General features: G+C 47.0%; 1 protein-coding gene across 18 annotated transcripts in view; it reads left to right on the top strand.

Annotated features, from left to right (window-relative positions):
- Positions 1 to 15,363, top strand: part of ZNF185 (zinc finger protein 185 with LIM domain) — a 67,300-nt gene that overhangs the window by 40,286 nt on the left and 11,651 nt on the right. For all 18 annotated transcript variants that reach the window (XM_086385947.1, XM_086385945.1, XM_086385962.1 and 15 more), the window contains 4 exons: positions 217 to 306; positions 6,482 to 6,676; positions 11,760 to 11,954; positions 14,350 to 14,460. In XM_086385947.1, coding sequence (XP_086242073.1) covers positions 217 to 306; positions 6,482 to 6,676; positions 11,760 to 11,954; positions 14,350 to 14,460 — 591 coding nt within the window. The remainder of the gene's footprint in view (positions 1 to 216; positions 307 to 6,481; positions 6,677 to 11,759; positions 11,955 to 14,349; positions 14,461 to 15,363) is intronic.

Below are 15,363 nucleotides of genomic sequence, written 5' to 3'. Positions count from 1 at the left end.
CCTAGGGATTCCAAGCTGGTCATGACCAGTGCTTAGTCTTGAACTGGAGTGTTAAGGCCACAGCCAAGGCTCACAGGATGCTCTAACTCACAGCAGCCTTTATTGGCACACGTAGGTCCCCCTTTCCCAGGAGAATGCAGCCAGGATAGGGAAGACCCGGGCCCCCAGTCTTCTTTGGTCTGAGGCTTCAGCAGGCCTGTGTGCTTCCTCCCTCAGCTCTGATGCTATTTCGGCCTCTGCTGTCCTGGCCAACAGGAAGAGCAACAGCCTGGCAGACCTGGAGGATATGGAGACAAATCCAAAGGGGTAAGGCATCAGCCAACAGTGCTTCTGTGGTGGAGAGACACAGCTCAGGTGTGCATTAGCCCTTGGCTGGGAAGGTGAGATCAGTGATGCCTACTAGCCAAAGGGATGTGGCGAGGGCTGAAGCTCCAGCTACAAACCTCTGGCCTGTGCCTCCGAGGCCACAGAGCCTCCCAGTACACCTTGTTGCATCTAGCCAGGAAGTCCTCCATTATCAGGAAGTCACCCACTCTTTTGGTCAGCACTCACTTGGATGGCACCTGCCCTGTCCTGGAGGTTGGGACATACAGACAAAACCCAGCCCATACTGGAATAGGGTAAGTGGGGCCAAACACAGCCTTGTGCAACAGGTGATTTTGAGCTGAATTTTGAAAGGTGAATAGGAATCCTCCAAGCAAAGGGAACAGTATATACATAAGACTCCAAACAACCTGGTATTTACTTGTCACTGCATGTAGCTGAGTGTGGAACAGGCTTGTCACTACAGTAGGCATGGGATGACTGGCCTTTAGTACCAGATATCATTAATAATCACAACAGCCACTTCACTTTGGGGAAACTCCTGTGTGCACAGACCTGTACTTAGTTTCTCATACAGTCCTCCCCACAATCGTGAGCTTTGCACCTAATTATAATGAAGAACAAAGGACTAGAAGTCACATCTCTGTGACTCCTGGGAAGAACAGTGCTCTGAAAGAAATAACCAGGTTGCTAAGATAAGAGAGTAATGGTGGCGAGGAGGGTACTACTTAGATGAGTGGAGTGGGGCAATGACTCAGGAGAGCTCCTCTAAGGAGGAGAAGGAACCAACAACTCTAGGAAGAGCAAGGAGAAAAGAACTGGAGATGGGGAAACATAAACTAAAAAACTCTGCTGTGGGAACACACTTAGCAGGTTCCAAAGCATCAAGTAGCTGGAGCCAACCTGGTGAGGGGGATCACAGATGGAACTGGGCCCTGATAAGCCATGAGAGGGAGACTGAATCTTATTTCAATTTTTAAGCCAGAGAGGGACGTTGTCTGATTTAGGTGTTTAAAAAGTGAGTGAATTCCTGCAATGTCACACCTCATTACAGCTACTTTTTTTTTTTTTACATTTGTCACCCCTATATAAACCACAATGCTGGGGGTTGGGTTGGCAACAGATCTCTAAGGTATGAGGCCCTATTATGTGACTTTTTTATGTTTTGAATTGCACTGAAAGTTAACAGAGTGAAAACAAAAACTGACACCTGTTACCAGATTTGAGGAGGGTTAAAGAGGACCCTCCTGTGGGCCTCGGTTCTTGGTAAGGAACCAAAGAAGAATCTGAGGTCTTACCCATGGCAAAAGAAAGTTTATTAAGGAAAAAACAGAAAGTACACCTCAACTGAGACATAGGCCAACCCAAGAGAGGCACTGGCAACAGAATGATGAAGTACAGGGCTTTTTCAAGACAGAGGGCTTTTACATATTCACCTAGGCCAGCATGGACTGACAGTTTTGATTGACAGTTGGAAGTTGCATAACAACAGGCTCTATCACACATTCTTTCCCATAATTCAGTCTGTTATAATCATGTATGTATGCATAGATAGATATATGTATGTATGTATAGATGTATGTATGTATGTATAGAATATTTATGAACTCTCAATGGACTCCTGGATGCCTAATGTTACTTGAGGATCCACCTGCACATCAAGGGCACATGTGCGGGAATTGAAAAAGCCCCTGTGGGCTTTGTATGGACTGTCTGCCTAAGGCACATGTGCTAGAGCTGGTAAAGTGTGGTTATTTTGTAGCATATTGGTGAGCTCTCCTGGGCCATAGTGGCACATGTCTGGGGTGGGGTTTAGACATCAGCTTGAATTATCCATTATCTTATGTAATATTCCTCAAACCTAGGGAAGGATCTTGCTTCTTGCTATGCAATTTGACAGTGGAGGAAACAGACGACTCCTGTGAAGAGCAGAGCTAACAGTAGAGCTCAGATAGGGCTAACTCTGGGCTTCCCTTGTGGCTCAGTGTAAAGAATCTGCCTGCAATGCAGGAGACCCAGGTTCAATTCTTGGGTCTGGAAGATACCCTGGAGGAGGGAATGGCAACCCATTCCAGTATTCTTGCCTGGAGAAATTCGTGGACAGAAGAGCCTGGCCGGCTATAGTCCATGGGGTCGCAAAGAGTCAGACATGACTGAGTGACTAACTCTAGAGCACAGGTTTGCAACTACTTTACTCTGCTTAAAAGTTTGCAAAATCAAAATTGATCAGTGTTTCACAAATCTAGCTGCACTTGATAACCACCTGGGAAGTTTTTGTTTTTTTAAGTATCCAGAAACCATGCAGAGATTTAGACTTTATTGTTCTAGGATAGTGGTTCTGAACATGGGGCATCTCCCCCACCTCCAACCCCCGAGTCACTTAGCGATGTTTGGAGACACTGTTGATTGCCACAAATGGGAAAGGGTGTTACTGGCAAGTAGTAGGTGGAGACCAGGGATGCTGCCCAATGGCCGACAGTGCGCAGGACAGCTCCCATCACAGTTATCCAGTCCAAAATTTCAATAATGGTGAGGTTGACAAACGCTGTCCTAAAGCTGAACTCTACGGAAAGTCAGAAGATACGGTCTGGAAAAAAAAAAAAAAAACGGCGCACACACTCCCCACCTTCGCTGCAGGTATCTGAGCAGTGGGCGCAGAACGTATACGCCTGCACATGCGCACACCTGCACACCTTTGGCTCTAGGCCAGCGCGAGGCCTTCCTGTGTGCGCCTGTGCGTGCGTGCCCCGCGGGGGGTAGGGGGGGAGGTGAGCGTATACGTCCAGCTCCTGTGCGCCTGCGCGCGCCGCCATGTCCTGCGGCCGTATGCTCGCGTCGCGGTGCATATCGGGAAATGCGACAGTCCACGCTTCGAAATGGCTACCCTGGGCGAGAGAAACCTTGGCGGCGGTTCTCGCAAACGCCGCCAGATGGCGCTCGAGGATCACAGTTCTGCCTGGCCGCCCGTCTTGGCGCTTTGGGCTCACTGCCCATCCCCCGATGGCCTGGAGGATCTGGGCGGTCCCGCCCGCATGGAGTTGACCCAGGCCCCCTGAACCCGATTGCACCATCACCACAGTGCAGGCGGAGGCAGGAGAGAGGAAGGGAGCTGGGTGGCCGCAAAGATCCAAAGGGGCTGTTTGGCGAGCTGCCCTGGAGGTCTCTGGACGCCAGACGCTGGTCTTCAGAGCTGGCCGCGGCCAGGACCCATGGACACGAGGGGAGGGCGGCTCGACCCTTCAACCCCGAGGGACCCTGGGTCGACCTGCCAGCTCAGGGTGCTGGGGCTCCGTGGGGAGAGGACGTCATTATCAAGAAGTCAAGGAGGGAGGTGAACAGGTTGGGTGGTCCAATCTGCACAGCAGTGCCTTTGTCCTAAAGTTGAAGAACTGCGCTAATCTGACTTTGGTTTTTGTTCATCACGGTATATGACAGGTGCAGGAAGAGGTGGTATAGTGTAGTGAGCATGTACTCCTGTGCCTGGGCTCTAATGTAAGCTCTGTCCCTTACTTGCTGTGTGGCTTTGGGTATCTTACTCATCTCTGTGCTTCAGTTGCCTTACCTGTAGAATAGTGGCAAAAATACATCATACCAGGCAGGGCTGTTGTGAGGGTTAAATGGTTTTGTGTGCAGGTCATTTCCTGGCACAAAGTACTACATACATGTTGGAGTCTCGTTTTATTAAAAGTTAAAGCTAAATAACCAGCCCCAGAGGAATACCTCTTTCCACCAGAACTATTTAAGGACATGGGGAATGCTGGCCTCTGCTCCTCTTTTCCAGGTTTATTGGCCTGATTTCATTTAATAAGACACAGAGTCGCTCACCCGTTCCCCAGTAAATTTTTGTCATTAGACTTTACATCTAAAGCATATGCTGTTTTCCTCTGTGTTGCAAGTCTGGGCTTTTCAGATTTATGTTCTCTCTGCATTAGGAACATGTGAACTTTAAGCACGTGTATTCACTGTGGACAACTGCTGTCAATCATTGGAAGAGTCTAATGGAGGTACCAAGAGTGGAAGGAGCTGTTGTTTTCTATGTAAAGAATATGACTGTGTCCACGGTTGGCAGTAGCTGGACTAGGCTTCCAGATTTTTGATCTAATTACAGCCAGAAGTATTATAATACCTTTACTATCTCTAAACACTTGACTTCTAGGCAATTTATTAGGGGCCAGGAGGACTTCTGGGTTGTTATATTGCTCAGCAAGACTTCTTGTGACTGTTTTACTAAAATTTATTTTTCATGGGTCAGGTGGGTTATACCTTCTATAATTGTAATGACTCTGCTCTGAGGCCTAGGGCAAAGCAGCTTTATTCATCTACTTGTCCCTTCATCTACTTGTCCCTGTGCCACAGTGGACATTCAAATTGCTCTTTGCTGAGAATCTTGGCTTTATTCACAAACTTGGTGAGGATAACTTCTATCATCATAATTCTACTGGAGCTATGGGTTGGTACAGGACTCTGATTAAGTAAAGTTAGCTCATGGGGTTCTCAAGGCAAGAATACTGAGAACTAAAGAGCCTCTTGATGAAAATGAAAGAGGAGAGTGAAAAAGCTGGCTTAAAACTCAACATTCAAAAAACTAAGATCATGGTATCTGGTCCCATCACTTCATGGCAAATAGATGGGGAAACAATGGAAACAGCGAGACACTGTTTTTTGGTCTCCAAAATCACTGCAGATGGTGACTGCAGCCATGAAATGAAAATATGCTTGCTCCTTGGAAGAAAAGCTAAGACCAACCTAGACAGCATATTAAAAAGCAGAGACATTACTTTGCTGACAAAGGTCCTTATAGTCAAAGCTATGGTTTTTCCAGTAGTCGTGTATGGATGTGAGTTGGACTATAAAGAAAGCTGAGTGCTGAAGAATTCATGCTTTTGAACTGTGGTGTTGGAGAAGACTCTTGAGAGTCCCTTGCACTGCAAGGAGATCAAACCAGTCAATCCTGAAGGAAATCAGTCCTGAATATTCACTGGAAGGACTGATGCTGAAGCTGAGGCTCCAATACTTTGGCCACCTGATGTGAAGAACTGACTCATTTGAAAAGACCCTGATGCTGGGAAAGATTGAAGGCAGGAAGAGAAGGGGATGGCAGAGGATGAAACGGTTGGATGGCATCATCAACTTGATGGACATGAGTTTGAGCAAGCTCTGGGAGTTGGTGATAGACAGGGAAGCCTGGTGTGCTGCAGTCCATGGGTCACAAAGAGTCAGACACAACTGAGAGACTGAACTAAACTCAACTGAAAGCTAGCTCAGGGCTTCTAGAGTCAGGAAACATGCTCTTTAGGCCTTTTTGGTTTGTCATTGACTCAAGCCTATAAGTCATAATGGGATGAGTGTGTCAGGGTATTCTGCTGGCTAAGGGAGTGGCACTATTGGAGAAGAGCATACTTTCCAAAAGTTATGAGTTCCGTTCCTCTTGTTATTCCAGCTTGAAGGCAGTGAGTCTGTCTACTATGCAGTTAACTTCCATGAATAAAGAGCCCCAAGGCTGGAGGTAGCTGGTGGTATGATCTTCTTGCCCTAATATAGCCTCCCAATATAGTCATCAGCAGTTGGAGGGAGGCTGCTGATTGGCAGGGTTGAGTTCAGGATGGACCAGGATCAAGGTGATGGTGAACTAGATAGTAATTTTCTGGAAGGCTAGGCTCATGTTCTCAATAACCTGACTCAGTCTTGGCCACTGGCCTAGTGGGCGTATGACATCTTTGGTGCCTGAGGCCATCAGGCACCAGCACCATCACACAGGATGTGGAGGAGGCACCAATGATGAGTACAAGGCCCTTGGAAGCATGCCAGGATGATGGTGATGGGAGGGAAGTGCAAGTATACGGTGATGTCAGGCCAGGAAGGATGGAAGATCTCCCAAAGAACTTGATACTGAGGACAGCTGGGAGGCCACTACCTCCTTGCTGGATTCAGAGGGTGGCAAAAGCATCTGGGCTCAGGCTTCATCTTATACAGGGACAGCCTTTGTCAGTTGGAGGGGAGCAGCGGTGCTGGGGTCCTCCTGAGGAGGACATGAGCACTCCCTGACGTGGGGGCCATGCCAGGCTCCTTCCCCACCCTCTCTGGGAGAGGAGCCTGCTGTGGTCATAGGAGGGGATATGGATGTGCAGTGGATGATCAAGGACTCATTCTTCCTCAGCACCTTGGTTGTTTTTGAGGAGAAGAATGTGGTTACCAAGGTGGGAGAGGCATGGCAGGGGAGGCCCCGAGTCCTGCAAGATGATCAAGGAGACCCAGCTGTACCCACCCAGCAGTGCACAGACCCCAGCACCTCAGAGCAGAGCAGCCCCGGAAATCCTGAGCAGCGCCTGGAAGTGGATAGCCCAGCCAACAGGTAAGAGCTACTCTGTGCCAGGCTCCTGCTAGCCTGCCTGAACTGGAGTTTTGTCATGGGCCATGACCAAGGTAGGACCCACTTTTGCCCCACATCCATGCCAGTGCCTGGCACATTGCACACCTAGATACTCAGGCTCCTGCCTGGTGAATGCAGTTAGAATGGTGAGTCCCAGGCATGGAGCAGTGTCAAGTGGCTTCCTTTGGCAGAAGGAACTGAGATGGAGCCTGTGATGGGAGCAGTCATCTGTTCCCAGAGGTAAGAAACTCTGGCTAATTTCTTATGTGTGGAGGAGGAAGGAGGTCTCCCAGAGTATAGGAGCACCACAGGTCAGGGTGAGGGTGGTCCCAGGTAAGATGAGGATGATATATGCGTGTAAAAAGGCTCTGTCAGAGAATTAGAAAGGATGAGGGTAAGGGGTGACTGTGAAAGAGTACATCAAGGTGGAGCAGAGAGAGAAGGTCACAGTGACAGGGAGAAAACAGGAGAGTGCAAGCATATTTAGAGAGGTGCCCTGATACTAGCAGTAAAGGTGGGGGCGGGATTATGATTGGTGATGTGTTGGTATGTGGTATGCATGAGTGACAGGGCAAGTGTAATTGTCACTAGAGATGACCTTGTGGTGTGGGTGTGAGGTGTTCAAGTCAAGGCTTTCCTGATGGCATCTGCCTGGCTGAACATTACATTCATGCCCTATAAAGCTTATGGATGTGCTGACAGATGGTTGAAACACTACAGGTTTGTATTGCTTGGAAACTTCATGGAGAGCAAATGAAAGCACTTATCACTTCTGCAGATCCAAGCAAGAGCGAAATGCTAGAAGGGAACACAGGAGTGTTTCACCAACCCAGGAAACAGGGAACAGTAGCTGTGGCTCCTATTGCAGAGACAGATAAAATAAAAAATTAAAGCTCAACATTGAAAATACTAAGATCACGGCATCCAATCCCATGACTTCATGGCAAATAGATCAGTAAAAAAGGAAAATAGTGGCAGACTTTATTTTCTTGAGCTCCGAAATCACTGTGGATAGTGACTGCAGCCATGAAATTAAAAGACACTTGCTCCTTGGAAGAAAAGCTACGATAAACATAGACAGTGTCTTAAAAAGCAGAGACATTGCTTTGCTGATAAAGGCCCATCTAGTCATGGTTATGATTTTTCCAGTAGTCATATATGGATGTAAGAGCTGGACCATAAAGAAGGCTGAGTGCTGAAGAAGCCTCTTGAGAGTCCTTTGGATAGGAAGGAGATCAAACCAGTCCATCCTAAAGGAAATCAGTCCTGAATATTCATTGGAAGGACTGATGCTGAATTGAGGCTCCAATACTTGGGTCACATGATGAGACGAACTGACTCATTGGAAAAGACCCCGATGCTGGGAAGGATTGAAGGCAGGAGGAGAAGGGGATGGGAGAGGATGAGATGGTTGGATGGCATCACTGACTCGATGAACATGAGTTTGAGCAAGCTCTGGGAGTTGGTGATAGACAGGGAAGCCTGGTGTGCTGCAATCCATGGGGTCACAGAGTCAGACAGTACTGAGCAACTGAACTGAACTGAATAATTTTATAGCTCTGTCATTCCTGATGCCTGAGTATAACAAAGACAGTGTAACTTGAGGTATAAAGGAAGACCTTGGATTTCTTGGATGACTTAACTGGTGAAATTTATTCCTCAGTTACTTGAAAGAATCAGAATTCCTCATGAGGGAGTACTTGTTCCAACAAAAGTTTAGCAGCAGTAGTTGCAATGGCCCTTTTAAAAGCGAAAGCTTCAAGCCAGTGAAGGAACAGACATGGTAGTAAGAACATATTTAAAATCATGAGATTTGGGAGATGAGTGAAATCAAATTGCCATTGAAGGAAAAGGTCTTGAACATGTGTATATTAAAAAAATTCTATACGTAAGTGATAAAAATTTCCAGTAGAAACCCACTGGCTTAGAATACCTGAATTTAAATTTTAAAAAGTAAAATTGCAACCAAATTAACATTGTAAAAATAATTGAAATTATGACTGATAACATTGTGCTGTTGTTTTCTAACATCAGGCAATTCAGGGCAGCACTGGGACTCCGAAAAATAAAAGCATATCATGGACAGTGAGGGCACTGATAAATCTCTAAGAATTTTATATGATTTCTGAAATATTTATGTAATTAACATTTTACCCATTAAATTTAGGAAATGCTCTGCATTATTATTATTGGATTGATGCTTCTCATGTAATTTATATAATATAAAATATATTGTATATTGTACAGTATAAAATACAAATATACAACTCACAAGACAGCTGTTTTTATTAAATTAACAATATTAGATTAGCTTTGTTTGCCAAGGATTTACCTAAATTCTTTGAATTTGAATTTTTTAAAAATTCATGTTTATAAAAAATTCTTATAAAAGAATACTTTTTCTTCTGTACATTCCAAGTACTAGAAAAATTTTATTGAGTTTTAGAAATATTTAATTTATATAAGTATTTATCCCTAAGTGAACTGGAATAAAGGATAAGTGATCTTGTAAGTTTACTTGGTAATTCTATTCAAAAGTAAAAAGATATTACACATATATAACATACACGTGTACATAAATGTTCAGATAGACATAAATGGAGATCTTATGGCTTTAATTCTAAAATTTCAACCATGTGTCAGGTATAAACACAAAGTAAAGACTCATTGGTTTGTATAAGAGCTGGTTCTCCTTTTTGCCACACTTTATATTTTTATCAGAATTCTGTTTCTGGCAGATGGGACAAGTTGAGGTCACCTGCTCAACACAAAGGCTAAAGCTTCCTGCTAATATTTGTACAGGAGGCTTTAAATTTTTTTGCCCTAATATATAATCTTATGGAGACTGTAGACTAAATTTTGGGTGAGGGACCAAGGAGAAACTAGTCAGTTGGGGTACCTTAAAAGTTATCTACCTGGACAAAATATCTAGAACATTTCCAATTAGGTTTTTCAGCATGTTGTTTTTATGCTTTGTGACCATGGAGAGCTCACTGCCAGTGAAGGCAGGACCTAGAAGGCAATATATTTGTCCTAGACACTTAGGGGAAGAGAAGTCCTTAATCATAGATAGTTTGGGATATTGGGAAGCAATAGTAGGTTCTGTGGAGAGTTGACAGGGAGATGGGAATGAAGAAGTGAGAAGAGCTAGTGCACCCAGCTCTTTCAAGAAGCTTGGCTGTTGCAGGGGGGAGAGAAGCCGTGGAGTCGGAGTGGGGTGGGGTATTTGAAGTTAAGAAAGACCTTTTTGTTTGCCTTAAACGGGCCGTCTAAGTTATTAGCCCATGCTTCTGCTTTTATCCCACTTCCATCCGCAGACTTAGTGATGGGAAGTGTAGTGGCAGCTACTTGGTCAGACTAGGGATGGGAAGGGCAGTCGGAGTTACATCCTGAGAGCAATTTGTGACCTGCAAGCAGACCCTCACCCCATAATTTTCATGTGTGGGGGGAAAATAAAAATGCTATTACTTCGTTAGAAATAACTGTGACGGCTTGGCAATAAAAAAGACAAGGAGATCCTAACTGCGATCAACAAACGGGCAACAATGGTACGTCTGTGCCTGAGCCTGTGCATGTGCCTCGGGCTCATGCTCAGTGGAGTTTGGCAGGTGTGCGCCTGCAACAGCCGCCATTTTCTGCAACTGAGAGCTCTGACCGCGATGTCCGTCGTGAAATACGACTATAAATAAATAAAATGGCTGTCCTAGGCGTGCTCAGCTTTGGCAGGGCTTATTCTGGGCTTTTCCCATGTTAGCCAGCAGATGGCAAGCAAGGATCACCAATGGGTTGAGCCTCACCTGTTGGGCATGCTCAGAAGCCTTTTGGTTTTCATGGCCCTTCCCCCCGCATTGCAGGGTCATCAGTCTGTTTGAGAATGTAGCGAGCCCCAATGATTCTCTTCCCACTCCTTTGCCCTCCTACCCCCGCCCCCCAGCCAGCCAAAACAGGACGTCCCTGTAGCTCAAACAGTAAAGAATCTGCCTGTGATGCAGGAGACCACAGTTCCATCCATGGGTCAGGAAGATCCTCTGGAGAAAGGAATGGCAATCCACTCCAGTATTCTTGTCTGGAGAATTCCATAGACAGAGAAGCCTGGTGGGCTACAGTTCATGGTGTCGCAAAGAGTCAGATATGACTGAGCTACTAACACACACAGCCAGCCAAAGCAGCTGAGGGGAGAAGCCTCTTGCCAGAGAGCTGGTGCCCTGCTGGATTTTTGTGTACAGGCATTCTGAGCACCTCAGCCTGGGGAGAAGACAGGATGGCTTGGGACTATTTAAGCAGGACAGGTGAACTGGGACTGGGGAAATTTGGAGAAAGGAGCGATGGTAACAGGACGAAGGGGACAGAAATGCCACTGTTTCCAGCCAAGAGAGGTCTTTGTCTTTTAAAACATCATTGAGGTCATCAGTAGTCATTTCCAGTAGTCATGTATGGATATGAGAGTTGGACTATACAGAAAGTTGAGCGCTGAAGAGTTGATGCTTTGAACTGTGGTGCTGGAGAAGACTCTTGAGAGTCCCTTGGACTGCAAGGAGATCAAACCAGTTCATCCTAAAGAAAATCAGCCCTGAATGTTCATTGGAAGGACTGATGCTGAAACTGAAACTCCAGTACTTTGGCCACCTGATGAGATAAACTGACTCATTGGAAAAGACCCTGATTCTGGGAAAGATTGAAGGCAGGAGGAGAAGGGGATGACAGAGGATGAGATGGTTGAATGGCATCACTGACTTCATGGACATGAGTTTGAGTAAGCTCCAGGAGTTGGTGATGGACAGGGAAGCTTGGTGTGCTGCAGTCTATGGGGTCACAAAGAGTCGGACACAAATGAGCGACTGAACTGACCTGAAGTCATCAGGTGTTCTTGGGGACTGTGTTTGCGATGGGAGGGGAGCAGTGGTGCTGGGATCCTCCTGAGGAGAACATGAATGCTCCCTGAGGTGGGGGCCATGCCAGGCTCTTATGTGCCCCCCAACCCCCCACCCCCAGGAGAGGAGCCTGCTATGGTCACAGGAGGGGATATGGGTGTGCAGTGGATGACCAAGGACTCATTCTTCCTCAGCACCTTGGTTGTTTTTGAGGAGAAGAATGTGGTTACCAAGGTGGGAGAGGCATGGCAGGGGAGGCCTGGAGTCCTGCAAGATGATCAAGGAGACCCAGCTGTACCCGCCCAGCAGTGCACAGACCCCAGCACCTCAGAGCAGAGCAGCCCCGGAAATCCTGAGCAGCGCCTGGAAGTGGACAGCCCAGCCAACAGGTAAGGGCTACTCTGTGCCGGGCTCCTGCTAGCCTGCCTGAACTGGAGTTTTGTCAGAGGACACACCCCAAAGCAAATCCTAACACTAGTCATGCCCGTTACCTTCTGCAGGTGTGATTGGCTAGGAGTCCTTGTGAAGCTGACCAGCAATGAGCATACCAGGGGTAGGTCTCTGTGGGCTTGAGTTTGAAGCCACAGCATCAAATCTGTTACACCAAGCCTGACAGCCGTTTAGAGCATGAAGACCTGAGTTGACAGAGGGGTACAGAGTGCCTTTGCCACTCATGGGGGTGGAAGATTTCTGAGGAAAGTGTGTTATAATGTGAATAAATTCTTCCACTGCCACAGCCACCAGGATGGCCTTGCATGGCAACATATCCATGTTCCTTAGCTCCCCAGAGATCTTTCCCCAGAGTGGCCACAAGTTTGGGAAATGATATACAAATGAACTTCCCTGGTAGCTCAGACGGTAAAAAGTCTGCTTGCAGTGTAGGCAACTTAGGTGCAATCCCTGGGTCGGGAAGATCCCCTGGAGAAGGGAATGGCAACCCACTCCAGTACTCTTGCCTGGGGTATTCCATGGACAGAAGAGCCTATATACTCCATGTGAGCCAGCTGTAGATAGCAAACAAAATGGCCAGTCCTCTATCCCCACCCTCATGAAACACACAGTGAACCAATGACCGACTACTACAGCAGTAACAACACAGTAATAGCCATTAGCATTTGCTTCGAGCTGAGAATGTGCAGGCATCCTTCTGATGCTTTATGTGTACTCACTTAATTCTCACACCAACCATATGGGAGAAGTGCTATTATTATCTGTTCTACAGATAAGAAACTGAGGCAGAAGTAGGTTGAATAGCTGGCCAGTAGTCGTCCAACCAGGCAGTGGCCTAATAGGGATTAAAACACAGTCAGCCCAGGGTCTGTGTTGCTAATCACCGTGTCATATCTGCAGCCTCTCCATTTTTGATAAACTGGCTCGTCTTATCCTTCAGGTCTCCTTGCTGCTGCAGCTCTTTTGTCACCTGAACTATTGTGTTGGGTGTGGATAAGTGGATGCCAGACACTTGCTAGCTGCTCAGTCAGAAATGGATGCTGTTTCCTTCCTCTTGTACTCAGTCTTCTTTCCACTGTCTGATTTTGTACTTTATCCCCCCACCTGTCTTTCCAGGTTCCCATGGGGCTTCCCCTCCCAGCTAGTCCACCTCCTCCAGTCTCCATGGTGCATTCCTGTGTCCTAGAGTGATATAGAACCAGCACAGGGTGACTGGGCACATTGAGGCAGGGAACCTCATCCAGCCTGGGGTGAGAAGGCAGGTACCCTGGAAGGGCTTCCCAGAGGAGAAGGTTGTGTTGTGTGCAAATGTACCAGAGAGGTCAGGTGCACATGACATAATCCCTAAAGATGGGGCTTGGGATCTGGGCAGGTGCTAGATCATGATTGTTCCCTACAATCCCCACTCTTAAACTAGTTGAAGTCCTGTGCACTGGATTCTCTGGCAAAGGGGTGGTATCCCAGAGGCTAGGGCAGGTGGATGAAGCCACAAACTCAGACATGATCTGAGTGGCACCATGTTGGAGAGAAGCCAGAATTAACCCAGGGTAGTATGTTCCCATAAAGCTGGGCTGAGAGTGTTAAGACAGGGAGTTGACATGAGATGATGGCACAAATGGGGAAGGCTCAGGGATGGAACCTAAAAGAATTCCCTGAACTGTAATAGGCAGGCAGCTGCAGCAGCTTTTGGTATGGGACTGCTGATCCAGGAACGGGCAGAATAAAAGCAAGTAATGGCCTGGCCAGAAAAACACCTTGTGAGCTGGCTAGGAGGTCCAATTCCAGGCCAAGGGTTGTGTGTTATACCAAGGGGTTGAGATTCAGTAAAACCATTATACCCATAAGTTTTCTTCCTCTTCTTATGGCAGGTGACTTCCAGAATAAGGTCCATCCACATCTCTTCCTTGGTGATGCCTAAATTAATTTGTCCCTCTCTTCCTCAGCTTTGTATTCTCCAGAGACTTCACTGGAGGAAGGGGGCAGGGAGCTCATTCCAGGAAGGGGCTGTTTGTCAAGTCTGTGCTAGCCCTATAGCTATGCTATAACCAAGTGAATCACAGGCCAAGGCCCTTGGCTGTAGGAGTAGTTATGGGCACATGCTTGAAGGCTGGGGTCTTGCCTCTGACTTACAAAATGAGTGCTTCTACCCATTGATTTCAGGAGCCTCAGAGAACAGAAGCTCAGTGATCTTCAAAGTTTGTTTAAAAAACCTTGGCATTCTTTTAAACTCCTTGACATGGCAGTTTTGGCATTAACCCCTGATAACCCTGTGTGACTCTGCAACACATCAGTTCTCATTGTTGATGTACTTGCCCCTCCCTTCACTTGTTTCAGGATGAGAAACCCCTCGAGCTGTATGGTCTCTGTTCCCAGCCCTGCCCCTCCTGAGCAGCATCCTATTCACATGCCAGCCTCCCCAAGTGAACTGGAGCCCAACTCAACCAGGTAAGAAGAGACCATCTGGGAGATGTTCTCTGGGCTATTCCCTGGAGCTAAAGGACTCAGCTTTTGTCTCATGCTACTTCCTTGACACTAGTTCTAGTGCCTACTGCAATTCCCAGCAGCCTGCTGGTCAAGGGGCCACAGAGTGTAGCCCAGGTTCCCCTAGTATAAACTCCTATGTGGAGGCCTGCATGGAGTCTCCCAGTGAGAAGCTGATGTGTCACTTTCTAGGGCTCTGCTATCCTTTTGACCTTGCTAGTGTTTCTTGGGGAACATGCTTGAAAAGGCCAAAGAAATACCTCTGAGGCCAGGGCCTATGTCATCTCTTTCTCTCGTGATATCTGTTGTGAGAAGAGGCACATACCTACTGCCTCACCTCTGCTCCTGGCCCCCATGCCATGTTAGAGTTCAGGAAGGGAGTCATAGCAAGGAGGCTGAGTGAGGTAGGGGTGTGTGTGTGTGTGTGTGTGTGTGTGTGTGTGTGTGTGTAGGAGAGATCAGAGGAGCCTCTACTGCCATCAAGCCAGCAGGCTGGAGTGCAGAGCATGGAAATGGGGCCAAATTTGGGGTCATTATGAGTCTATCATGAAATAGACCTTGTTTCCAATGATGCCAGTGGCTTGTCCAGGGTGAGGCAACTTCTTGACCTCCGGAACTCCATGGGTGAGAAGGGAGAGAAGGGGGAGATTAGATTGCAGGTAGAGATTTGAAAATCTAGGATTGAGGCTTATAGGCAACCTCAGTCCCAGACAAAAGGGAAACAAAATGTGGTGAGAGAGGAGGATAGAAAATCTACTGGACTGAAGTCTCAGGAGGGTAGTGTACCACCACTGGCTGTAGGGAGCCTCTTTCTAGCATTCTCAAATCTGCACACAGCCGGCTATACCCATGAGCTTTGATTTCAGC

Source organism: Bos grunniens, chromosome X (assembly GCF_055505025.1).
Source record: "Bos grunniens cultivar Pamir isolate PY7600 chromosome X, Bosgru_T2T1.0, whole genome shotgun sequence".
In the NCBI taxonomy this organism is placed as follows: domain Eukaryota; kingdom Metazoa; phylum Chordata; class Mammalia; order Artiodactyla; family Bovidae; genus Bos; species Bos grunniens.
The sequence above is the reverse complement of the archived record's forward strand: the minus strand, read 5'-3'. Positions and strand labels throughout refer to the sequence as shown.